The sequence below is a fragment of the Cyprinodon tularosa genome, unplaced genomic scaffold, assembly GCF_016077235.1.
Source record: "Cyprinodon tularosa strain WSP-4 unplaced genomic scaffold, ASM1607723v1 ctg8, whole genome shotgun sequence".
NCBI lineage: Eukaryota > Metazoa > Chordata > Actinopteri > Cyprinodontiformes > Cyprinodontidae > Cyprinodon > Cyprinodon tularosa.
Genome location: NW_024039562.1, coordinates 2337802 through 2363913, shown reverse-complemented (window position 1 = coordinate 2363913; position 26112 = coordinate 2337802). Strand labels below are relative to the sequence as shown.

The window sequence follows — 26112 nt, the reverse complement described above, 5'->3', positions numbered from 1 at the left end:
GTTTAAGATTCACTTGTATCAGTAACTGGCACATTTTTTATTTTGTATAGATTTGTATCTATTAAAAATATGAATATATTTTGTAACAAGGCATTTAATGTACCATGAAATTCATATATATATTTGCATGAAATATTTTCTAGTGCTCAATTTCAATAAAGGCGATTTCACAACATGGTGTCGTCATTACTAGTGGACCGTCGCCTTTGAAATGACGCAAAGAACGTGCTCGTTATAATGCTAACCGAGCAGTCACAGCCACAATAAAAGCAAATGAAAGCGGTGCTTGTGAGACGGTTGTTGATGCGCTGAGACTCTACAAACAAAAAATAAATCGGAACTCGTATCAGTGGATTTCGTTTCCGGTGTAACTGGACAAGCAAAGCAAGAACTGAGGATAAAAAGCAGGTAAAGTTAGCATGCTGGGTACATAGCCACTCTTGCTAGTGCCGTGTAAGTTTGCATTTGCAGGCATGTTTTCATGGTCCCAGTATAAACTACATCCGTCAAAATAAACTACAGGTTCTTATAAATTGCAGAACTGATGGTTAGTTCTGCTATTAGGCACTAAAGCTGTTAAAGCGTTGTGGTTTAGCTGCCTAGTTTTGCTACTATTTAGCTAGCCAAACACCGCAGCTGCGAGCGGATTTCCCAGCTGCCTCCAAGACTGTAAATAAAGAATTCATATTTTAATAACACATTGCGATACATAGCAAGTGAGTCGCTGTTATATTCACACATACGTGCTCTAATTTATTTAATATTTAGATTATATGTCAAAGAAAACAAGTGAATCTAACAAAAAATGACAGTTGTGCTCCCTAGAGAACAGGGGGAGTGAAGCGGATCAGCTGCTTCTGTTTTTGATCTACAAACATCAGCTGCCACCTCACTAAAAGACTATCATCAGATTTCGTAGGTCTCTCTTCCTGTTTTTCCTTTCAAATAAAATTAGTGTATACATCAACGAATTGCACTGGATGTAGAAGAAACACCCAGCAGGGTTTGAGTGGAGGGGGTTAGAAATAAAATATTGGTGGTTAGGGAATAATAAGCAGGTTTGTGTCTGCAATAAAAGACAAGAAACATTGAGATCTTGTACGAAAAATAATAGAAGTGCATGGACTACGGCAGGGGGGATATTCACGACCAATGGAAAAGTACAATGCAGACCAAAGGGCACGTAGGGGTATGCAGGTATGCAGGGCATTTTCATCATATGGAAAATAAAGCAGCGGGTAACGGTGTTAAAAGCGTATTGATTGTACATTTGAGTAGTATTAAGAGGTTATTTAATACTCTCTGCGGCGCTTCCTTTTATCAGGCTGATCTGAACAGATTCTTGAACTGGTTCTCCTTGTGCTTCCCCGTTTCCTTTGCTCTGTGGTAATTTTTTCTTAGTGTTTTGTTACACACCACAAAGTGCCCACAATCATGGCTTGGGTTCATTTATGGCCACGGGAAGGGAAGGGCTTGTGGTAGCTCCTTGATAACTATTTAAGATGGACCCAAATTTGGTTCTCCAGCTCAGGTGAATGATGCAGATACTTATTATAATATAATTGGTGCATGGCCTTCAAAAAGATACAAACCAGTTTAAAATGGAAAAAAAATGCAAGGTGTAACATAGATTATTATTTTTTTTACATGGTGAGTAATGTTTTATCATTTGTATTGACTTGTGTCTGCTATTTTTTTAAACCTTGATTTAAAGACAAAATGGAAAAGTAAACAAAATTCTGTTCTTGTTGCTGAAGTCACCAGAGTGACGTCATACACACTCACTTTGTTTAAAAAAATAAAACCGCAGATGTCTGGGGGACAGTGACTCACCTACATGTTATGAATGCTGGAGTACCATAACGAATATATTATGAACTGTTTAGTTTGTGCCTCCAAGTCGTTGCCCATAGTAATACGTCACTTGGATATAACCTAACAGAATATCTTCAGAACAGCTCCAAATGACACAAAACTAATATGGGTGAGTAGAACATGATGTAATAACGTAAAATCAAGGGCCTAATGTAAAAAAAAATAAAATAAAAAATGGTGTTCCTCTTTAAAACTCACTCATGTAATTAAGGAGGGTCATGTCCATCATTGACTAGCAGAATGCTGCTAAAAGTTGTTAGGTTTTATATGACACTTAATTGGCACATGTTTGTGACTATGGCCTTGTCTCCAGGACTTCTCCATATTATTGTGCTATCAAATTCCAAAACACAGGAACTTTAACTGGAAAAGTTCCCATTGTGTTGTTTCCTGATGCAATTCATGTGCTACTGCAAATGTTACCAAGATTTTTCATGTTTGGAATCTGCCAATCCAACAGTTTACACCATGGCGTCAGCATCTGCCACTGTGGACTCTAAGGCAGAGCTGACTGCTCTGCTGGAACAGTGGGAGAGGGAGCAGCAAGGCAACACACAGGAGCTGGTTAACATCCTTACCAAGTAAGTAGGCAGGTGCTTAAAATATATAGTGCTGTAATGCATTTAGGAATAATTAAAGGGGCTTTAATAGTGTTAATTTTGTGGATTTACTTTGATTTTAAGAATCTCGGAGCTGGTTGAAAAAGAAACAGAGGAGTACCACAAAGCGGACCCTGACCCCTTTGATGATCGACATCCTGGTATGAAATAAAGAATAGAAGAGCCTTATTGAATTGAATATTCTGTATGTTTAACATGCCTCTCTTGGCCACTAGGGAGAGCTGATCCAGATTGTATGTTGGGTCATCTTCTGAAGATTTTGTTCAAAAATGATGAATTTATGAACACAGTAAGTATTTTCTCTACAAATACTTTTGATACTTTTTTGTGCACCATAATTAAAAATGTTATCAATTCTATTCTTAAAACAAAGTAAATTTTTACTTTCTAGTTGGTGAACAGCTATGTGATGACCAGCAGAGAGCTGTCCCTAAATACAGCAGCATGTCGCCTGCTACAAAACATCATGCCCGGACTGGAGACCGCTGTGGTCTTTCAAGAAAAGGTAGAGGACCTCTGCATTAGTCCTGTAGTTTATGTATTTTTATGGTGCATTCAGAACACATGCGGTGGCTGTTGCGGTGGATTCGCATAGAATTCCTGTACAGACCACGCGGTAAAGTGACCAGCGGTGAACTCCACACGATGAGAGTCTTCATTGCTCCTCCCTCACCTCGTGCTACTAGATAGAGCTGAGGTGCAATCACTGCAGTTAAAAAAAATCTGAGCTTTCCCATGAAATTGCAAAACAGCAGCCAGACAGGGACTGGTCATAGGCAAAGCTTTTTTCACTTAAAATGGAATACAGAGAAAATAATGTGAAACAAAAAGTAGAACTAGGGAATGCTCTCTAGGGCTTTAGGTGGCTTAAAAAAAAAAAGCCATTTTATTTCAGTCCAAGAAACATTGGTCATCCTCACTCGCCTCCAGCTCAGATCCTGGGCTGTCGTTGCCCACTGCACAGCGTCATCATGCTTTCTGAGTTGGTAGATTTACAAGGAAGTCCCGCCGAAACCAAAGTGGACTCGCTTTTTTTTCCTTTTTTTTCTTTCAGAGCTTTTGGGGCTTTTCCAAAATCTGGAATATAATTGTCTCCCCAAGGCGATCTAAACATTTTTTTATACGGAACAATTTAATTCAATTCAATTAATTTTATTTATATAGCGCCAATTCACAACACATGTCATCTCAAGGCACTTTAAAATTCACCATATCATACAGTCAAATTGATTCAAAGTTTTCTATCTAAGGAAAACCAGTTGCATGCTTGTAGTGACAGTGGAGAGGAAAACACCCTTTTAACGGGAAGTAGTCTGTGATGTTAAGTTTCACCTGTGCTTTTATTCTGAATTGCTGACAGCGAGACCTTGACAGGAAATGACATGGGGTTGCCAGGGGTAACGGCAGGTCCAAAGCGGATGGTCTTGGGGGCTGATGATTAACTAAAATAAACAATCATTGCAGCCACTTAATAAGGTAAATATGCCCACTGTTATATTTAAGACCAGCACAGGAATGACATGCAATGTTATGCAATAGCTTTATGTTAAAAAATGAGCAAAGCACTAACATCTGCTGGGATGGCAACTTCATCGGCTATAATTAAAAATAATTCCATCTTGAAAACCAAATCTGCACAAACCCCCCCCCCCGTTATACAGAGGTTTGTTCCCAGGAAACCCCACAGAATAACAAGCCACAGTGAATCATCACCTGAAGGATATCTGGTTCTGTCCTTCATCTAATTAGCTGATAACATCTATTGCCCCATTTCCATTGATTTAAATGATTACCCATAAAGCCCCAGCACATTAAGCCTGATAGAAACAGCTCTACATCTTCAGTCCAATTGGTGGCGATGGGAAAAAACTATTGGTTTTCCCCTTTATTATAAGTGCTGACTAGCTATAAGTAAATCTTTTTCCATTAAAAGTTTAAACAATTATTTAACATTTCATTTAGGACCAATCTGTATCTGACCAGAGTGTAAGCAGATATTTTATCAAGTAGAAGCTTCATACCATGTAGACGAAGAACAAACTTTAAACAGATCACAAGCTGACAGAAGGCATCCAACTCATGATCTTTCCTTTCTGCAGTCAACATAAATAATAATTAAAATATATAAATATTTCTGTAAGGTTTACATGGAAAGCCAGACTAAGGAGAATTTGTATTTCCTGTTTGTACAGGGAAAAGTGAAAGTGCCCCATCTTATAATTACTCCATTAAAATACTGCCCTTTAAACTTGCTAAGAGGTTATAATTATTACCTACATTAACTAAAAATGTCAAACCTATCTGGCGAATCAGATGAAGATTTGAGGTGTATTTTCTAGCTTAAAAATCATCTTAAAAGGTTTTTTTGTGTTAACATAACTGACGTGTATTGACCGACTGACTGGCCGACATTATGGCTTCAGTCAGAGGGGAGATCTGACTCATTAGTCCCAACTGAGTCGGCGGCACAGCAGCACAGAGCTCTGCAGCTCTGATGCAGGTTTAAAAGTTGGCTGTTTCATGATAAAACTGTTCACACAGTTGAAGTTTTCGGTGTGACAAACTAATGGCATAAAGACACCATTGTACTTTCAACTTCTCAGAAAATGCCGTCCCTGGTGGAGCAAAGCAGTTCAGTTCAAAACAGTTTATTTATATAGCGACAATTTACAACATGCGCCATCTCAAAGTACTTCACAGATAGAATTCAACCAGATTATATGGCCAGATTGGTTCAGTTTTCTATCTAAGGAAAACCAGCTGATTTCATCTCATTGACTCGACAGCAATGCCTCCCTACAGGATATCTTGTTGATTACATCCCTGCCCCTTCAATAAGCCACAGGAATCTTTAATTGCCCTACCTCACTTAAAGGGATAGTTCGGGAGTTTTGACATGAATCTGTATGGCATCCCCATCACCAGTGGCATGCAATCACACTGACTTACCCCTGGCAGCATCCTGTGAGCAGAGTTCTCGTCCAGCTTTGGTCAAGCCGAAAGTAGTCCGACAGGTTTGCTAGACCCAGCGAAATAAAACGTTTCTCTTCCCAAAACATTATGTGTTCAAAAGAGTGATATTTTTGCATCCCAAAAACATTGTAGTGGAAAAAGTCACACGTCGTTATCACTTGGTCCTATTTTCTCTCTGTTCGTATCAGTGCGCGCGACACCATGACCTGACAGCTAGGGCCTACTAACCTGACAACAGCCAGATGCATGTCTCGTTCCGCCTAGCTCCTAGCTGGGCGGAACGAGACATGCATCTGGCTGTTGTCAGGCCCTAGCTGTCAGGTCATGGTGTCGCGCGCACTGATACGAACAGAGAGAAAATAGGACCAAGTGATAATGACGTGTGACTTTTTCCACTACAATGTTTTTGGGATGCAAAAATATCACTCTTTTGAACACATAATGTTTTGGGAAGAGAAACGTTTTATTTCGCTGGGTCTAGCAAACCTGTCGGACTACTTTCGGCTTGACCAAAGCTGGACGAGAACTCTGCTCACAGGATGCTGCCAGGGGTAAGTCAGTGTGATTGCATGCCACTGGTGATGGGGATGCCATACAGATTCATGTCAAAAATCCCGAACTATCCCTTTAAGGGATCAAAGCCCGAGGAAATTAAAGACCTGGGAAAGTTAAGTTGTCTGGCCCATTTCTTGTGTGTGTGTTCATGTGAATCTTACATTAGCAGCATTAGCATTTTGCCATATCTGCCCCATTCATGCTCTATCAGCCAGGTGTTATGCCTAGGAGTGCATACCTGCTGACATGTGCTCTTCTTCTTTTTTTTTTCTTTCTTTGTTGTATTAAAGATGCAATTTTGAATTCTTTGTGCTCTTCCACTATCTTTAAATTTATGTTTTGACCTTAGATTAAAAATTATCTTGGGATAATCTGAGGTTTGCATCCCTGATTTTCGACAGATTCCACATCTTTTAACATTAAAGATAGATTTCCAGTAATGACTCCTGTAAGTTATACATAACTAAATTCAACCGATGCACACAGAGTAATATAGCTCAAGGCTTTAATGATCACAACAATATTAGAAATCTCTACAACAAATTCTTTCTAACAGCCTTGTATATAATAACACATTGGTACATCCTTAGCAACAACAGCTGTAATCAATAAGGAGTTTTTGTGGACAGACTTAATAATTCTATCAATCACCGCAGAGCCCTCAGGTTTCGAAGCTGTAAAATCATTTTTCGCGTCGAGCCACGTAGGTTTGGATTTTTTTCCCCCTCTCTTGGCATAAAAAACTTAATTTAAAGCAGCATTTTGTGTTTACATGTGTTGCCTTTGACTATTGTTTAAATATATTCTCATATGAAATTCTGAAACCCTTAAACGTGACAACCATGGAAAAAAAGACATTACCGTATTTTCTGCACTATAAGGCGCACCGGATTATAAGGCGCATCTTCAATGAATGACCTATTTTAATACTTTGTCCATGTATAAGGCGCACCGCATTATAAGGCGCATACAATAGACGCTACAGTAGAGGCTGGGGGTTACTTTATGCATCAATTAGATGGAGCTGTGCTAAAGGGAATGTCAGCAATGTTTATTAATAGATTACAAACCAGCATAGTTTATGGTATAACATGTAGTGCAATGTTAATACACCCCACATAGTGGGAGGGAACTTTTCCTCGATTCAATACTAATAATAATCACAATATAGTAACACTTGAAATAGTGCAAAGCAATAACAATATATCAATAACTCAATGTTGCTCAAATGTTAATATCACACAACACACAAAATAAACACGTAAAGCTCACTTTACTAAGCTATTCTTCATCCACGAATCCCTAGAATTCTTCTTCTTCGGTGTTCGAATAAAACAGTCGGGCGAATACGGAATCCAACATGCCCGGCTCCGTCTCTTCGAAGTCGCCATTGATCGAGTCAGTGTCGCTGCTGCTTTCTAGCAGTTCAGTGACAATTCCTGCCTTTGGCGGCTGCTTACCGTAGTTGCCATATATATAAGGCGCTTGGGATTATAAGGTGCACTGTCGGCTTTTGAGATAATTTGCGTCTTTTTAGGTGCGCCTTATAGCGCGGAAAATACGGTACTGGGTATGGATAGTTATTATCCTCTGTCCAAACCAAAGGACAGATTGCTCCTAATTTGTCTGGAGGAATGCCTTTATCCTCATATGTGTTTTTATTAATCCTGCTTTTGACAGCCAATGGAATGTTGTTTTCTCAATGCTTTATACCTCTGATCTTCTTGGATTTATGTATTATTTACCATCATGTGTATGCGTTCCTTTTAGGAGGGAATCGTTGAAAGACTCTTTAAATGGGCTCAGGAGGCTGAACAGCCTCTGAGAATCTATGCCACAGGATTGTTGGCGGGTGCCATGGAGAACCAGGACATCGCTGCCAACTACAGAGAAGAGAACTCTGTTTTGGTCAGTAGGGGGTGTCCCCAGTCTCATATGTCAGTTTGCATTGAATAGTGTAGAAGGTTTTTACATACAGTTTGCACCTAAGGATTAATATAGATATTATTTTTGCTTCTTATTTAACAGGTGCCTTTGATGCTGCACAGGTTGCGTGAGCTTCAGGATAAAGATGCTGAGAACAAACGGGAAATCAAACGGCCAAGCCCCAGGAAGACTCTCAGTGAACCTTTGCTGCCTTTAGATGAGGAGGCCGTTGATGGAGGCTTTGAAGACAAGCCTTTCTCTCAGAGTAAAAATACAGACGAAAAAGAAGCAGTGGGGCCACCGGAGGACGCAGAAGTCCCCTTCCCAAGTGTTGAACCTGAAAACGAGCTTTCCTTCTGTTTGAACTCCCCGCCAAGAACAAGCAGCCGTGCCAACTCAGCTGTTAAAACAATGATGAAGCCAATGTCTGCCCCCAGTTCACTGACACACCAAGGAGTGTCTGACGGTAGCAGCTACCTGAAAAGGAAGATGGAGAGAGATAATGCAAGGAGCTCTAAGCAGAAGCTTAATTTCTCTCTTCCTGAAGCAGAAAGAAACTTTAGTGAACTTTCAAATAGCAGCTGGTCAGAGATGAGCCCCTGGGTTATAGGCAACAACTACCATCTGGACCCTTTGACCCCAGAGATTGAGCAGAGGCTTATCCTGCAGTATCTCACACCTCTTGGGGAGTATCAGGAGGTTGGTCTTATTCTTCCAAACACTTCCAGACACTGAAATCATGTAAATGATTTCAGTCTTTGGCAGGTGATGTCCTAATACTCTGCATGTATGAAAAGGAAAGAAAATTACATTTCAAGTGAAGTTCTTTTTGGAAAATGTCCTTTTGATTTTATGGTTGCATTTAATAAGTATTTTAAATAGTTTAGTAGAATAATTTGGTATGAGATGCTGACAAAGTGTCAGCCTGTTATGCTGCAAACCTACCAGCAGGTGTCAGTCTTCCATTTTGAAAAAAAAAAGTAGCTGCAGGCTATATCTATTGAGTATCAAGTTAAAACATTTGAGTGTGGTAAACTATCCTTATCTAAGTCTTTCCTGTTTACAGTTGTTGGCAGTTTTTATGCAAATGGGATCCCGTGAGCTCCTCATGCACTATATGGATCTAAAGCAGACCAATGATGTCCAGCTGACCTTTGAGGCTCTGAAAGTAAATTCCTGTCTCTCTTTCTTTCACTATTTTAAAATCTTAGACTGATTATGAAGTTCCTTAGTCTCATGCTTTTTTTTTTTCCTTTTTTTTTCTAGTATCTGGCTTCGCTGCTCTTGCACAAGAAGTTTGCTGCAGAGTTTGTTGCTCATGGAGGTGTTCAGAAGTTGTTGGAAATCCCGAGGCCTTCAATGGCTGCTACAGGAGTGTCACTGTGCCTCTATTATCTTGCCTACAACCAGGATGCCATGGAAAGGGTAAAAGAGATTAAAAACACAGTTCAACTCAAGTGTGCTTCCAGTCGTTTTAGGGATTTTAGTGGGTTCTTGACACTTATCAGCTATAACTTTTTATTGAAAAAGTATCTAAACTTTTTCTGTCAAAATTCCTAAAGAAATTGTCAGACTTTTTCGATGGGAATTTTGGCTATCCTGATTGAATCTTTCTTTTGAATAATTTTTCTGTTTATTAGTGGCATTAACTGTTAATCAGTTTATTGTGATGTCTTTAAAAAATCTCATGTCCTAGAATTTTGGTCTTTAAGGCCTTAAAACATTTAAATGATCTCTGGTTGCTGCAGAAAGATGGGGAAGACAAAGGGTCTTTGGATCAGGATTCAAACCCTGGATTGATGCCTTTCCTCTCTACACATGGTCATGTAGTATACCCCTAAAGCATGCATCTGCTACATCCCCGGATTTTTAAAGCTACAGTGTGTAATAATTACAGGGATATACAGTCAGAAATGTAATATATTATACATAACTATGTTATTTATCATCATCTACGAGCTCAGCCTCTTAACTTTAATATTTGCGTTGCCTTAAAATTCGTTATTTACAATTACATAGGAGCGGGTCTCGCAGCCATGGAAGCAGACATCTTTGCGCTACGGCAGCGCAGAGCCAACAAACTAGCGATTGCGAGATCGCCCATTACGCTCGAAAGTAACTATGGCAAGTTGAGAGAGATGAACTGAGACGGTACTGAATAATAGATGGCATGTATGTAAACAAACCTCATCACTTGAGAAGGTAGGTGATGCGGACGTCGTGGAAGACATTTTGTCCCGTCACGCTCGCCGTACTGTTGGGGGGGAGAAGCGGCGGGGGGGGAGATGTTCATGTTGCTACGGTCTGCAGTCTGGACGTCAGATGTCGCTGAAAATTACACACTGTAGCTTTAAATACTTAGCCACTCATATTTTTATCAAAATAAATGGTTGAATATATTGATATATTTCTGTAAACACCAGCACAGTGACAAGTGGCTTTTTTATTATATTTACAGTAGCAAAAGAATTTGAACAGCCTGCACGAGAGCCACAACCTGAGAAACCCCACACTCAGGTCTTGCTCATACCTTTTGGCTCATTGGGATCTCACTGGATCAACTTGATTGATTATCTGAAAGAGACTTTTGAATTAGTCCTAATAGTTTTCTGTAGGATCTGCTTCTGTCTTGCTGAGAGGACTTGCTGCCATCATAGAGAAATATATGGAAGTGGCTTCTAGTGTTCATGTTTCTCTGCCAGGGTGTAGTTTTCCACTGCGAGTCATTAGTTTTCTAATAAACCTAGCAGTGTTATTTTACTATGCCTGAGTTATAATGCTGTGGCTGGTCACAGCACAGTGTTGTGGGCAAAAAGTGTCTTCTTCTGATTGGCAAATATCCTGACTTTAATGCTGTGGAACCAAATAGCGCAATATTGCAAAATTCAGTGTATTATGTTTTTTTTCAGTTGCTCTCCACATTTATATTCAGGGCTTTGCTCTCTCCACTCAAGGTGTGCATGTTGCCCCACTCCGTCTTGTCAGATGTGGTCGGTTACACGCTGTGGCTGTTGGAGTGCTCACATGCATCAGGCTGCTGCCACGCAACAATGTTCTTCTCCATCTCCTTTTCGTTCCGGGCGGTCCTTGAGCTATTCGACAAGCAGGACGGGCTCAGACGGCTTGTCAACCTGGTAAAAAAAAAAAAAAAAAGAAACCTCATTCCTGATTGGAACTGTGTTCACCCCCAATTCTGTGTCATTTTCAGGAAATATTTATACCTGGACAACCTATCCCTTGTCAAATGATTAGAGCTTAACTTTGTGATAAATTGTCCGTTTTCAGATCAGCACACTGGAAATCCTAAATCCGGAGGACCAAGGAACACTGCTGAACGATGATGAGATTTTCTCTAGCAGGCAGAGAGCCAAGCACACCTGCATGGCTCTGCGCAGGTACTTTGAGGCCCATCTGGCAATCAAGGTGGAGCAGGTGAAGCAATCTCTGCAGCGCACAGAGGGAGGTGCCCCCATTCACTCACAGCCGTATTATAAGGTAAATAGAGGCTATGTTGATGTATCAGAACAAAAAACAATTTTCACATCTATCTTTATGAGCTTCAGTTCTTAATTTGGGTTCTGACTTTTGCATTTTTTGTGTCTGCCTATCTGATCAGGCGGTCAGCTATAGCCGTGAACAAGTGGTGGAAATGATGGAGTTTCTGATCGAGTACGGTCCACTCAGACTATACTGGGAGCCAGCAGAGGTATTTCACAAGCTATCCTGTGTCCAGCTTCTCCTGCACCTTATTTCTATTGCCTGTGACTGGAGGACCTACTACGGCAGGTATTCTCCCTTTGTTTACTGATATTATTTAAACATTTTCAAGATGTCAACCAGTGGTGGATTTTGATTTTTGCCGTTTACTCTTGTAGGAGTGATACAGTGCGATATGCCCTTGACATCCTGAGCATTCTCACAGTTGTTCCAAAGACGCAGCTGTTATTGTCTGAACCCGTTGCAGTTGTCGACGTGGGAGGATCATCCGTTTCAACTGTTGGTCAGTCTTCTTAGAGAATGACTTAATTTCTGCTCTAATCCATCTGTTAAGATAGTCTTATTCATAAGTGTTGCCAGAAAAAGAGAGTCTGAGGTTTTTTTGTAAAATTTTTCCTTCTCTGTTGGTTGCCATGCAACAGTCTCTTGCATAATTTGAAAGAAAATCAAGTTTAAATAAAAAAAAAAAAAAAAATCAGCACAGTATTTTTTATATAAAATCTTACTCTTATTATTTTCAGTAAAATAATTTATATTAACATTTTTCTATATTTTTTGTCTTAGGCATAAGTATAGTCCTGGCTGTGGCAGAGGGAGAGGTATTTGTTAATGATGCCGAGATCCAGAAGTCCGCTTTGCAGGTTGTTATCAACTGCGTCTGTGCACCTGATAAACGAATGTCCAGCATTGGCAAGTTTATTGCTGGCACCCCCCGCCGCCGCCTGCCGCAGCAGACAAAGGCCAATGAGAGTGTGCTCACCAAGATGTGGAATGTTGTGCAATCCAACAACGGTATCAAGGTACACTTAAAGCAAGCCTCTTGTGTATTTGAAGTATTTTATTAACAAATATATTTAAATGCAGCTCTTAAATGTTTTTCTCTGGTCAAATATTGATGACAATGGTGACATAATTGTTAAATATTGTGATTAAGAAATCAATTTCAATACATTCACGCATTCTGCTTTCTTCCATTTAACACCCTCAAACTGAACTTTTGCATTTTGGTGAAGGTCATAATGTCTCGTTTAAGGATGTGGCATTAGACTCTGTCCAACTTGCTAAATATTACATTAGCATGTATGATGCACTTGAATTAAATTAGTCAATTGGTACTACACTCAAGTTCTTGGCATCTTGAAAATTTAACACAATGATACTACGGTGACTGTATTCTTGCAGGATTTACAGCCTTGGTGGACAAAAACCAGAGATAACATTTAATGCAATTTTCAGCTCTGAATTCAATTCTGGCAGAAATATGCAAATAGAGGGCTTTTGATTTAATGGATGGAGATTAATTCAGGGAGAAAACCAGAGGAAAAAGGCTAATATTTAATACTGCCAAAGCTATATTGGAATGATTTACATTGAAGCCTTTTTGTGTGTGGGTGGTTCAGTCAGAGTCCAGACTTAAATCTAGTTAGAAATCCTTAAAATATAGAAAATAGAAGTTGATCTTTACAAATGCTCTCCATCAGACCTGACTGGGTCTGTACTATTTTGCAAGAAAATGGACAGAACTGGTTCTAGACCAACAAAGCTTGTAAGGATTACCCAGAGCCAATTGTTGGTCTAATTAGAACCAAAGATGGATGCCTCAGCAGGACAAAATCTAAATTTATGCTGCACTTCTTTTTGAAATATATTTTCTGTAGGAAATGTTTAGGGTTGAGTTTAATTTTACTGCATTATTGTCCGCTATGGTTGTATGGTTTTTGTTCCCACTTCTGTGTAGCAAGATGCAGACTAGTGACCTTTGTCGAGTATTAATGGTGTACAGGTTGGATAAATGCGACCTCGCGGTTCAGACAGAGGTCACATTTGAAGAGATCAGATACACATCAGATTTAGTACTACATAGCCAAGTGTCCTGGGTCGCATTTCAAAAATTGGATCCGTGTGGTTCAAACTGTCATGAAAAGATCAGAATCAGATCACATATTGGCAAAAAGAATCGGATTCGGGTTACTTCAGGCTACAGCGTGAATGTAGCCAAATAGCTCTGTTCCTTCTGCAATGGCAATCTTCTTTCCTAGTGTTTAAATATTTAAACCAATCAAGTACACAGTTATTGAGGCAAATCATGCTTCTTTCAGTATAGTTTTGTTTCTAATGGAAAAGCATTTGCTATGCATTCACTATGCTTTGCAAGTCTCTCTTTTAAACTCACACTTGATATCTGTCCTCTAGGTGCTCCTGTCCCTGCTGACTGTGAAGATGCCCATTACTGATGCAGATCAGATTCGAGCTCTTGCCTGCAAAGCTCTGGTGGGTCTGTCTCGCTCCAGCTCTGTCAGACAAATCATCAGCAAGCTGCCTTTGTTCAGCAGCGGGCACATCCAGCAGCTCATGAAGGAGCCTGTTCTCCAGGACAAACGCAGCGAACATGTCAAGTTCTGCAAGTTTGCAGCGGAGCTCATGGAAAGGATCTCTGGGAAGCCGTTGCTGATTGGTACTGATGTGTCCCTGGCGTGGCTGCAGAGGGCCAGCGTGGTAGCTCAGTCCAAGATCACCTTCCCAGAGAAGGAGCTGTTGCTGCTTGTACGAAACCACCTTGTGGCCAAAGGACTGCATGACACAGCGAACACCCTCACCAAAGAGGCAGATCTGCCCTTGACATGCCTAACTCATTCATCCCATTGTTCACATTCAGCTTCCTCTTTCCCCGCTGTTGCAGCTCCCCCGCCTTCCTCTCCTGTTACTACCCTTCCCCGCACTCCTCGGCTGGCCAACGGTGTGGGGTCACGACACGGAAACCATCCCTCTCACACATCAGCCTCACCATCCAATCATCCACAACCACGCCCTTCCACTTCCCAACCAGCTGGACCGCCTTCCTCTGCTTTACCATCTACATCTGCCCCACACTCTAACAGCGGCTCTCCTTTGATCGGCCGCATCGTCTTCTCCCGTGATCGCCAGACACCGTGTGGGGCAGTAAACTGCAAAAAGAACCGAGTGCTCCGACAGAAGTCTGATCACGGGGCCTTCAGCCAAAGTCCAGCCATGAAGAAGCAGTTTGACAGACACTTACCTTCTCCTCCTGCCTTGGACAGTATTATCACAGAGTACCTGAGGGAGCAACATGCACGCTGTAAAAACCCTGTAGCTACCTGCCCACCTTTCTCTCTTTTCACCCCCCACCAATGCCCCGAGCCCAAACAGAGACGGCAGGCACCCATAAATTTCACATCGCGGCATTCACGTAGAGTTATATATCCCAAATATGGAGGTGTTGATGGTGGATGCTTTGACAGACATCTAATATTTAGCAGGTGGGTGTCATTCCTTTTTCCTTACCGACCGTCCTCCACAGCCATTCTCTACATTCTCTGTTTTGTTTTTGTCCAGGTTCCGTCCCATCTCTGTGTTTAGGGAGGCAGATGAGGATGAAAGCGGGTTCATGTGTTGTGCCTTCTCAGCCCGTGAACGGTTCCTGATGCTTGGAACCTGTGAGGGCCAGCTCAAGCTCTACAATGTGTTTACAGGCCAGGAGGAAGCCAGCTACAGCTGCCACAGCTCAGCAATCACTCACTTGGAGCCATCACGGGTCTGTAGAGCAATCTTTCATAAGTTATACAAGCATCATTCAATAAGTTAGAGTATCATTTTAATAAAATTTTTTCTTTTAAATAGTCAATTTAAAAAAGAAAATGAAACTTCTATTGTACAAATAATCATATACCACATATTTTAGGCATATTTCTTTTAAACCTTAATGGTTTTGAAGAAAAACTCTTATTTCAGAATTTAGAGAATATTAAAGGGATTATAAAAAATGATACATTTTCTTTTCTAGTGTACCCTCTATGCACTTTAACACCTGGTCAGAACTCGCTTTGATTATAGGAAAACAACCATTTCCCCTAAGATTTCCCGGTAGGCGTCCATGTTGACCTTGGACTTGATAAAACTGAGGACCAGTAGATTTCATTGTGTCTCAAATTGTGACTGGATGTGAAACTAAAGGCTGGATTTCATTCAGCTCAGATTCTGTCCATGTCCACTGCTCCTCTAACTTTTGGGAGCTTGAATTTTTTTAATTTACATTTTTTCCCCTGACAAAATACAAAAATGGCATTGTTTATAGGGATGCACGATATAATCGGCCTCCTATCGGTATCGGCTTTAAAACTGAAAATCGGACATCGGCCACCCCACCGATATTTAACCCGATATTTGATCAGCTTCTGAGTTTCTAAAGTCTAAAAAAAAAAAAAAAAATACTACTTCTTCTTCTTCCTCAAAAACTTCTTTTCTACAGACTTAAAAACTTCAATATCTTCATATGCTGATATATTGCCATTTAAAAACACCGTATCAATCTCTTTTACTAATGAAATATTGCTATATGTCATCGTTATGCTACGAAATCCCCCGAAAATTCATGAAATTTTGCCATATTTTTATATGTTGATATATTGACGCGGTATCGATCTATTTTACTAACAAAATCTCACAAGAATTTGCAAAATATCACGAGAGTTTGTAACAGAACGATGAAATTTCACGAGATTTTGAAAGTAAAATAGATCGATATCGCGTTTTTAAAAATCAGTTTGATATCAGCATATGAAAATATATTTGAGTATATTATTTTTCAAAGTGTCAGAAATGGATAATAAAACTGCTATTTTCAATGACTACTTATTTTTGTCCAGCTTTAACATCGGTATCGATATCGGTTATCGGCTACAGGAGTTTTAAAATATCGGCATATCGGATATCGGCCAAAATCCCAATATCGTGCATCCCTAATTGTTTATGAAGAGAACTCTGACTGCTGAGCGACAATCCCTGTCTTTAGACATACTTGATGTTGTCTTTTGTTTCAGGAGACGCTAATCACAATTGATCAGACCCTTGAAACTCACGCGTGATGACTCCAACTACAGTCAATGCTTTTAAATTAATTTAAACCTTGCCTGGTTTATGCTCAGAAACCAGGTAGTCTGCGTGTGTGTCACACTTAACGCAGATATGCCCCCGCCCCTCAGCAGACACTCTGGTGCACCTTTCCAAAATCGTAGATGACGCAGACAGGAGGCTTCTGATTGGTCAAATCTAAATCTGCTCTACACTTTGCGTATTTAGTGTTTGGTAACTTACTGGCTTGTTTTGTTTATATGACCGCCATTGTGGAAAATGACTCGTGAAGATGGACCAGCTAGAAGAGTGATGCCGCCTCAGCCGTATCTAGACCCAACGCTAGTTCCTGATTGCCCCTCTTGCGTTGTGGAGTGGAATAACATAACACAGACTACTCTTCAAAATTGCGCATGACTCAAAAATATCTGTCATACCTGCAACATGCTCACTGCGACACATTGCTGCGGGAGTATAACCAGCCTAAGAAATACCAGCTGACAATCCTCTCATGGCTGCATTTTCCCATTGCTGCAGAATTTTCAACCACTTTTTCCCTCCATTCTGTTTTCTATAGAGATGTGCCGTGAATTGCCAGCTTCTTTAACACTGACCTTTTATTACTCATTCCTCTCGTGTATGTTATCAGTGACTGTCCAAGGACAAATTCTTTATGATGTAAATCTATGAAGTCTTTTTAATATGGTTTTTATATAATCTACTTTAGGACTACTTTAGTACTGCTAATCTACTTTAAGAAACTAAATTTGGGGTTCTCATCAGGTGTTAATGTTTATTAGATCAGTTTGTGCGTATCTATGCAACATGAGTTTCAATCTCTCAATTGGCTAAAAAAATTATTCTCTGATTTATTGTTAGTTCTATGAATGGTTATTTTTGTTTTGTGTTTTTAGGATGGTTCTCTGCTCTTAACCTCTGCTTCTTGGAGTTATCCTCTTTCTGCACTGTGGGGCATGAAGTCCGTGTTCATCATGAAGTAAGTCTTTTTTTTCCCCAAACCATTGTAATATTTTAAGTATGCTCCTTCAGAATGAACGTGCTCTTTTTTGGAGTTTAAATTTGCACAAATCATTACCATGTAATTAACGTCAGTCAGTAGAGTTAACTTCCCCATCTTTTCTCCCTCTATTTCTGGAGCCGACTCGGTACAACAGCAGTTTTACATTGTTACAAGGAGTTAACATCCATCCATTATCTGACACGCTTGTCAAAATTGGGGTTGCGAGGGGTGCTGGTGCCTATCTCCAGCAGTCAATGGGCGAGAGGCAGGGTACACCCTGGACAGGTCGCCAGTCCATCGCAAGGCAACAAAGAGACAAACAGGACAAACAACCATTCATGCACACACTCACACCTAAGGACAATTTAGAGAAGCAAATTAACCTAACAGTCATGTTTTTGGACTGTGGGAGGAAGCCGGAGTACCCAGAGAGAACAAGGAGCTAACAGACACACTAAATGTTGTTTAATTATGCACATTAACAGTCCATGGCTGCCGTCTTTAGCGCTTGACTCGGGTTGATTCATCCAAACGGCTGGACTTGGATAATCCATTTCTTGGAGTCTGCAGTAACTTTTAGACATCATAGGGTTTTTAAGTAATCTATTTTTTATGTTTTAGATTAAATGTTTTCTTTTTTTTTATTTAGGCATTCCTTCCTTGGTGACCATTATGTGGAGTTCAGCAAACTCTCACAAGACCGTGTCATAGGAACAAAAGAACATGTTGCACGTGTATGTATATTTCATATATTATTAACATAAAACATAAAGTGTAGACATACATGCATCACTCTTTTGGTTCCTCTCTCCTAGATATATGACATACAGACAGGTCAGGTTACTCTGACTCTAAACAACCCAGATCTGGCTAACAACTACAAGAGGAACTGCGCCACCTTTAACCCAACAGATGACCTGGTTTTGAACGATGGGGTACTGTGGGACGTACGCACAGCGCAAGCCATCCACAAGTTTGACAAATTCAACATGAACATCAGTGGCGTGTTTCATCCCAATGGCCAGGAGGTCATCATCAACACAGAAATTGTATCCTTCGAACGCTAAATGATAGCAAGCGTTGGAACTTATTAAAACATCTGTTGTTGTTGTTGTGCTCTGCATAAATAGAGATCCGCCTGAAAAAGATACAAAAATCATGCTTAAAATCAGCTTTCATTGGAGAAGGCTAGCTTCATATGGAAAAATACACCTTTTCATTTAGTTTAATTTATTCAGTGGTGGAAACAAAAGCCGGATGTTATGATGTTGTTAACAATCACTCATCAAACTTACTTTAGTATCTGTAACAAGTGGTTTTGTGTCTTTTAGCTAAAGTCTTAGAAAAATAGTTCCTTGTTTTGAGCTAAACGGAAATCTAGATGTATGATATGTAGAACTGCAATCAGGATCACAATATTACAAAATCTAAGGGCTGCATGGAGGCAGTGTTCATTAGGATGAAATGTTTAACATGTCATGCATTCATACTCTGCATAACTGCAAAACATTTTTCTAGTTGAATGTCCTTGTTGCCAACACTAAGTAGATTTTATTAGCTGAGATTTAAAGTTAGTGGATAGTGATAGTGATGTTAGTTAAATAGTGAAGGAAAAAATATCGAGATTTATCAATACTTTTATTGGGATTTCAACAATGATATGATTTAACATTGTACTGTAGTTATACAGCCCTAATCAGAGGTTTTTGATGATTAGTTTCCCCTCAGGTTATAGGCCCATTTAAAATGACACATTTTGGTGAGTAGCCATATTTGCCTTTCCACCTTGTAAAGTGAAAAGGTGTAGATAAACTCAAAGGTGTTGGGCACTAATAAAAAGAAAGCAGGTCTGTTGGAAGGCAATTGAGACAAAAGCTATCCCATTGGCAAAATGGAGTCGGGGAAAAATATCTGTCAGGGATTGCAAAAGGTTTAGTACAAAACTTCAAAGGAAAAATAAAAAAATAATAATAATAATTATTATTATTGAACTTTATTGATCTCAAATTGTAGAAATTTACCTGCATTTAATTGTAGAAATTTACCTGCATTTAACCCATCCCCTTGGGGAGCAGTGGGCTGCCATTGTGCGGTGCCATGAACCATTTGCCGGTTAAAAATAAATCCTTACAAAAACTCACTACTGCAATAAGTTGAATTTACAAATTTTAAAAGTAGCATCAAGAATTTTTGCTGCATTATTAATTTTGAAGAACTATTTAACACTAGATTCATCAGGGTTTACCAAAGCATGATCTTATTCTTTTGACCGGAGAATCTGAAGCTGTTCTAGTGATGGGTGATAAATGATGATTTCGTCTTCTGTGTGTATTAAATATTTATGCCTCTAAAACTCCTTTATATTCAGGCATATGGGTACGTAAAGAGTAATAAGATTGTTTTATGTAGCTGAATATGTAGAAGAAAGTTTTGTTTCTTAACCACATGCTTTAGTGGGATCTACGGACTTTCCACCTCCTCCACACGGTTCCTGCTCTGGACCAGTGCAGAATAGTTTTCAACAACAGTGGCACTGTCATTTATGGAGGTAAATGCTGCCTGATGTTGGGGGTGGAGTGCGTTTCTCTTGAAGCTTGCAAACAGGCTCCCAGTCAAAGTGTAAAACTGTTGTGTTAAATGGAAGTTTGGTAACTATAAAGCTAACTGAGCATGTGTGCATTTGTAGAAAGGTGTGAACAGGGCTTGTAGAGGAAGGTGTGTGTGTTTGTGTGTATTTAACGCCTCAATAAGTCATAGCCATGTGGGCAGAGGACCCCATGTTGAATTGGCATCAAAGCCTAAGCACCTTTTTCACAGAATAGTGGCCCCTTACTGGAAGTGCCATGGGCATGCAGCGATGGAGCACACTACTTAGGATGCAGGAATGCAGCTCACCAGTTTGTAATTTTCTGTCATTTATTCACGTTTCTCTCTTGCTTTGTTTTTAAAGCAATGTTGCAAGCTGATGATGAAGACGACATGATAGATATGCAAATGAAAAGTCCATTTGGTTCCTCGTTCAGGACCTTCAATGCCACAGATTACAAACCCATCGGTCAGTGTTCTTTCCTTGAACTTCTGATGTTTATTAAGAAATCAGTTATTTTACCAGATGAAACTGGATAGTACTGTTGTGCATTTTTCATATTTTCTGCTTCTTGTAATATTTGAAGATTAACATGCTTTTTTTCAAACTTCCTCAGCCACCATTGATGTCAAGAAAAATATATTTGACCTTTGCACAGATACAAAAGACTGCTACTTAGCTGTGATTGAGGTAAATTATGAATTTATATCACTTTATTTAAAAAAAAACGGCGTCAGAAATGATCCTCTAAATACTTCCTTGTCCATGTGTCCCAAAGAACCAAGACTCTGTGAACACAGACACTGTGTGTCGACTTTATGAAGTCGGCCGGCAGCGACTAGCAGAGGAAGAGGAGGATGAGGAAGATCAGGTTTAAGCTTTGTTTTGGTGTTTTTTAGGAACCTCTGTAGCTTCTTAATGTAGATAAAAAAAAAATTTATTTGTTTCAGGAGGATGACGATCAGGAGGAAGATGACGACGATGACGACGACTCCGATGATGACATAGACACGGATCCTCTCATCGCTGAGCTGGAGAACGACAATGGAGGCGAGGACGAAGATGATGAAGATGGAAACGATGAGTTATCGGACGAAGAGATCTCACGTATTCTGCAAGACGACGGTGATGGCGGAGATGATGACGATGATGATGACGACGACGATGAGGATGACGACAATGACGATGATGATGACTCTGATAATGATGTTGATCTGGATGGGGACAATGGTAAGCCACCTTTAGAAGGAATCATGTGAATCACAGTAGAGATGGATTGTTCTCCATTTCTCAAAGTGAAGAAGCCACACATTGTTGTTGTTAAAAATCACGCTTATGGGAATAATGGTTCATATTTAATCCCTTAGATCTTTGCAGTATAACCAAACAAACTGATTTCTCAGTATTTCTTTTTTTTTCTTCCATACCCAACTGTTTTGCATTAATAGTATTTATGGAGAATGATCATCAATTATGAATCATTAAGTTAGGTCAAATGATGTGCTGCCTTAGCTTGGCCAGCTAGATAAGGCGTATGTATACACGGCATATTAGTCTGGTAAAGAGCTGCTCCAACTGGATTTCGAAGGCAGGAGTAAGAGGGTCAACCCCATCAGGTTACCAACTACAGATGTGATGCAAAAACTCCAAACAACTCGGACATTTTTCTCATTTTGTAATCCATCCATTAATCCAACTGGCCTTATTAAAGGGCCTTGTACTATATAATCCTGGAGTACACAAGACCTCTAGAGAGACACGGTCGAATGCCTTCTCCAGATCCACAAAACACATGTAGACTGGTTGGGCAAATTGCCATGCACCCTCCAGGATCCTGCTGAGGGTGTAGAGCTGATCAAGTATTCCATGGCCAGGACGAAAGCCAAACTGCTCCTCTTGAATCTGAGATTAGACAGTCCGACGGACCCTCCTTTTAAGAACCCCGCAATAGATCTTACCAGGGAGGCTTAAGAGTGTGCCTCCTCTGTAGTTGGAACACATGCTCCGATCCCCCTTTTTAAATAGGGGGACCTCGAGCCCAGCCTGCCAATTCAGGAGAACTGCCCCTGATGCCCACACAATTTATTTATTTTTTTTCAGATTTTTATTGTCATTAGGGAGCCTTAAAGCCACACCGGTTAGCAGTGTGGGGGTCTTTGGTCAGGGACCCAGAGTGACAGTCTGTGGGAGTTCTATGCTCTATGCCCTAACCACTTGGCCGCCACACCTCCGTCCACCTCTCAGGAGCCTTGCCACCGAAGAGTTCTGTAGTACTTGAAATATTTTAAGCCGTTTAAGAAACTCTCCAGAGAACGATAACTGCTGTTTTTTCCTAAGAAAAATCTGAGCATACAAGGTGTGCACACTTCTACATTTTTATTTTTTATTACAACGTTGTGCTGTTGCGGTCACCAGTTGTCATTATGCTATCAGAAAAGCGCTGCTGCATTGTGGATTATTCAGGCACCGAGAGTCAAGAAACAAAGTCCTGGCTCCTCCGCTGTGATTGGTCCTGACAGATCTGGCTGGTTACCAGACTTAATTATGCTATGTGTAATTCAGTATTGCTTAACAGGCTAGTGCTGCCAATTATATTTAAAAGACTGATCAAGATAAAATAGTTTTTATTTTCTCATCAGTATCCAAATCTGTCAAAAATAAGTTATAAAGCAATAAATATTTATTTTCAAAAACTCTTAAATAGTTTAGTTCCCACAGAATGGACACTTAATTTAATCATAGCAGGACAGGATTCAGTAAAATAATTCACTTCCAAATGAAGTATCAACAGATAATCTAAACATGCAATTTAAGGATTTCAATTCATTCCATAATAGACATCTTCCAATTCAGTAATTCAAACTACTTGTTGGCCTGTTCTTCAAATAATTGTCCTTAGCCAAGATGCTCATTTCCTCTTTAAATGCTCAACATTTTTGCACCTAATTTGGGTTCTGGCTGGTAATTCAAGTCAAAGGGAAAGTGTGGTAAATTAAGAGAGAAACTGAAAGTTTTTTTTTAAATGGGCTTTCTCTCAGGGCTGTGTCTGTGCTTTTTAGCCTCATTGTTCCCTTTTCCCACCTCAGTTCTCTGACTGAGCACACAAGAATGGTGCACTGAACCTGATGTCTTCAGCACCTGACTAATGGAGGAGTTTATCTAACCAAGGTCAAAAAACAATGATTCTTTTAAACCTTGTGGTTCAGGTTCACAATATTGGATAACTCTTAAGGTTTTAGACATCCACTGAAACCTTCGCAGGCAAGAAAGAAAAGTTGCATTCAACAATTTTTTTTATAAATATATATTCATAAATGCATCTTGAAGCAAATATGTCTTGAAATAAAATAGTTTAATAGATGAAAACAATATATTATAAACGATATATCAAGTAATAAATGACTAAACAAATGAAAAAATATGCTAAAATAATTTTATTGTATGTCATGGATACATTTTATTTATTGGATGGAATATTTATGAATCATTTATTAAAGAGAAAATTTGCTTTTTTAATATTGATTAAAATGGGTCTCCACAAAAAAAGATAAATGCTGGAGTATGAAATGTCTTTTGCTTTTCCCCTATGCTGAAAGCTTCATAGTGATCCTTTTTCATTTTTAAAATCCCTGTGCTGCCACTGTGATAGCTGACTGTTAATTAGGATTAATTTAGCTGATGCTAGAAAAGTCTCCTTTTTGCCTCTTAAGGGCAGAAAAAGGTAGATCAAATAACCCAATGTGTAAACCTTATGACAAATGTGCTTCGCAATCAGAAGAGTGGAGAATTTATTTATTTTTTTCTTTCACATAATGCTGATAAAGTGAAATGCTCAGTCTTGGTTTGTTTACTCCCAGTTGCTTTTTATTGTAGGTTTCACATTCAGGTCCCACATCACTTGACTGCCATCTTTTAAGTTTATGTTTAATGTATAATATGCTGATGAAGGTTCTCAGTCATCCAGGTCATAATCATTCCGTAAAAATTTTCAATTTCTCGATTCAAATGTGAATCGAGAAATTGAGAAAGCTTCCTGGAGAGGTGGCGAAACGTCTTCAAATCTTGAAAACCAAGTCCAGTGGATATTTTTTGAATTTTTACGGAATTTAATGTATAATAGTAATTCTGACTGGTTTAGAAACACGTTTAACTACCCTTTATAGAAAGTGTGTTTTAAAAGGCCTAAAAAGCTATTGATTGGGGAATATGATTTAAAGGTGATGAAGAAAGACACAATATGTCCTACCTCTGATAAATTCCCTATAGTATATTTTTTAAAGGCTACTCTATTTCAACTCGACAATGGCAAGCAAAATTTTAGAAATGATAAAAAAAAAAGAAATCCCAAAAGTTGGTTTGAATTTTGCCATTTAGCACTTTTACCCTCACTCACTATCCTACACAGCAGAAAATATTTATACCTAAATTTCTAAATCTGTGTTTGTCTGTCAAACAAACAGACAGCTCGGACAACTCTGACCTTGAGGATGACATCATCTTGTCCCTGAACGAGTGAGGATGGAGGCCATCAGCATTTTAACACCATGGATCCAGAGACGTCAAAATCGCAGACAACTGATCTCCACCGGATAAGTCATGAAAAGAGAAAACCAGCGGGTAATCTAATCAGAACACTGCCAGTTTGAATCTGTAGGTGTTTGAACAGTGAAAGTTAGAAAAAAACAGACATGATTGTATATGAAATTTTATTTAGGAGAAAAGTTATCCTTTGGCTGACTGGTAAAACCTGTGTGAGGGTGTGATGAGTTTTGACGAGTCTTTATTTCATAAAGCATCTTTTTACTTTTTTTAGTTTGTAAATTACCTGTTGAGAATTACAGGGTGAAGGGTTTGTGTTGAAGATTCAAACACCAAAACATCCTGAAGTTTTCTTAGCAAAGCTCCAGGATTCTGCCTTCAAATTAAATTTTTTTTTTTACAAATGCTCACCGTGGTGCACAAAGGCAGTGCCATTGAACATATACTTTAAGGTGGCCTGAACACTGTAATGACATATGGATCCAAATGTCTACACAAACTATTCAATATTTTCTTAAATTCATTTTTCATTTTTACGGAAGTATTTAGCACAGTGGCTGATTTGTTAAGGCTGGTCTGAAGATGAAGCTCTCTTTCCCTGGAGCGTTTAAAAAAAATAAAAATTATTTAAAAGCGTAAAGTTAAGCGAAAAAACCGAAAGAAATGAATGTTACTTTTCCTAAGACAGTGAAATTTAGAACTGTCATTTTGTAAATTAAAGGAAAATCTGGCACATGCACAGTCTAGTTGTCATTTGTTTTCCCATATGTTTTTGCCTTGTGTGTGTATGGGTTTTAATTAGTTTATTTTCCATTAGAAAACCTATTAAGGTCCTTGAAAGTTCTTGTACAGATTGTATGTATCTAAAGTATTTTTACTATAAATAAAGTTTCAGAAATCCTTTCTGTTTGTATGCGACTTTCTTTTAACTTTTTTGGTTTATGCATTTTTTTTTTCTTATTGTGCATTCCTTCATTCTCAGAGCACTAGTTTAATGACTTGGAGTGAAGTGATCTCTAACCCCCAGATTCTACATTCTCCATCACCGTTCTGCCCTGCTGAGGTATGTCGTGTGGAGCACTTGCGCAGTAATGGTAATCAATGAGAACTGTTCCACATCCACCGCTACTCCTCTGCACATCACCATCCACCTACGTCTTCTCTGTTCTTCACCGTCAAAATATGGAGCCAATCTTTTTTTTTTTTTTTTTTTTTTTTTTTTTTGGCTCTGCTCCGGCACATTGTAACCGACCAAGTCAGGATCCATAATTGCACCAAACAGGAAAAAGACAGGTTTGTCAAAATAAAATATAACAATAAGTCAGTAACTACAAATTAGAGCATAATTCTTATATATTTCCAAAACTAAGACCGTTTATTTAAATCATTGGAGGCAAACTATTTGTTTGCATTCAATTTATACTCCAATA

The 26112-nt window shown here is 39.3% G+C and overlaps 1 protein-coding gene across 1 annotated transcript; it reads left to right on the top strand.

Annotated features, from left to right (window-relative positions):
- Positions 1-217: 217 nt before the first annotated feature.
- Positions 218-25585, top strand: LOC119774064 (DDB1- and CUL4-associated factor 1-like). The gene is made up of 25 exons (XM_038271365.1): positions 218-408; positions 2336-2456; positions 2559-2635; positions 2711-2784; positions 2887-3000; positions 7794-7931; positions 8052-8648; positions 9016-9117; positions 9216-9374; positions 10904-11083; positions 11235-11444; positions 11566-11735; positions 11825-11949; positions 12231-12466; positions 13860-14944; positions 15021-15219; positions 17450-17532; positions 18206-18290; positions 18372-18605; positions 20011-20104; positions 20507-20611; positions 20760-20833; positions 20922-21014; positions 21094-21373; positions 24604-25585. The coding sequence occupies exons 2-25, from the start codon at positions 2344-2346 to the stop codon at positions 24657-24659; spliced, it is 4683 nt and encodes a 1560-aa protein (XP_038127293.1). The 5' UTR covers positions 218-408; positions 2336-2343; the 3' UTR covers positions 24660-25585.
- Positions 25586-26112: the final 527 nt, after the last annotated feature.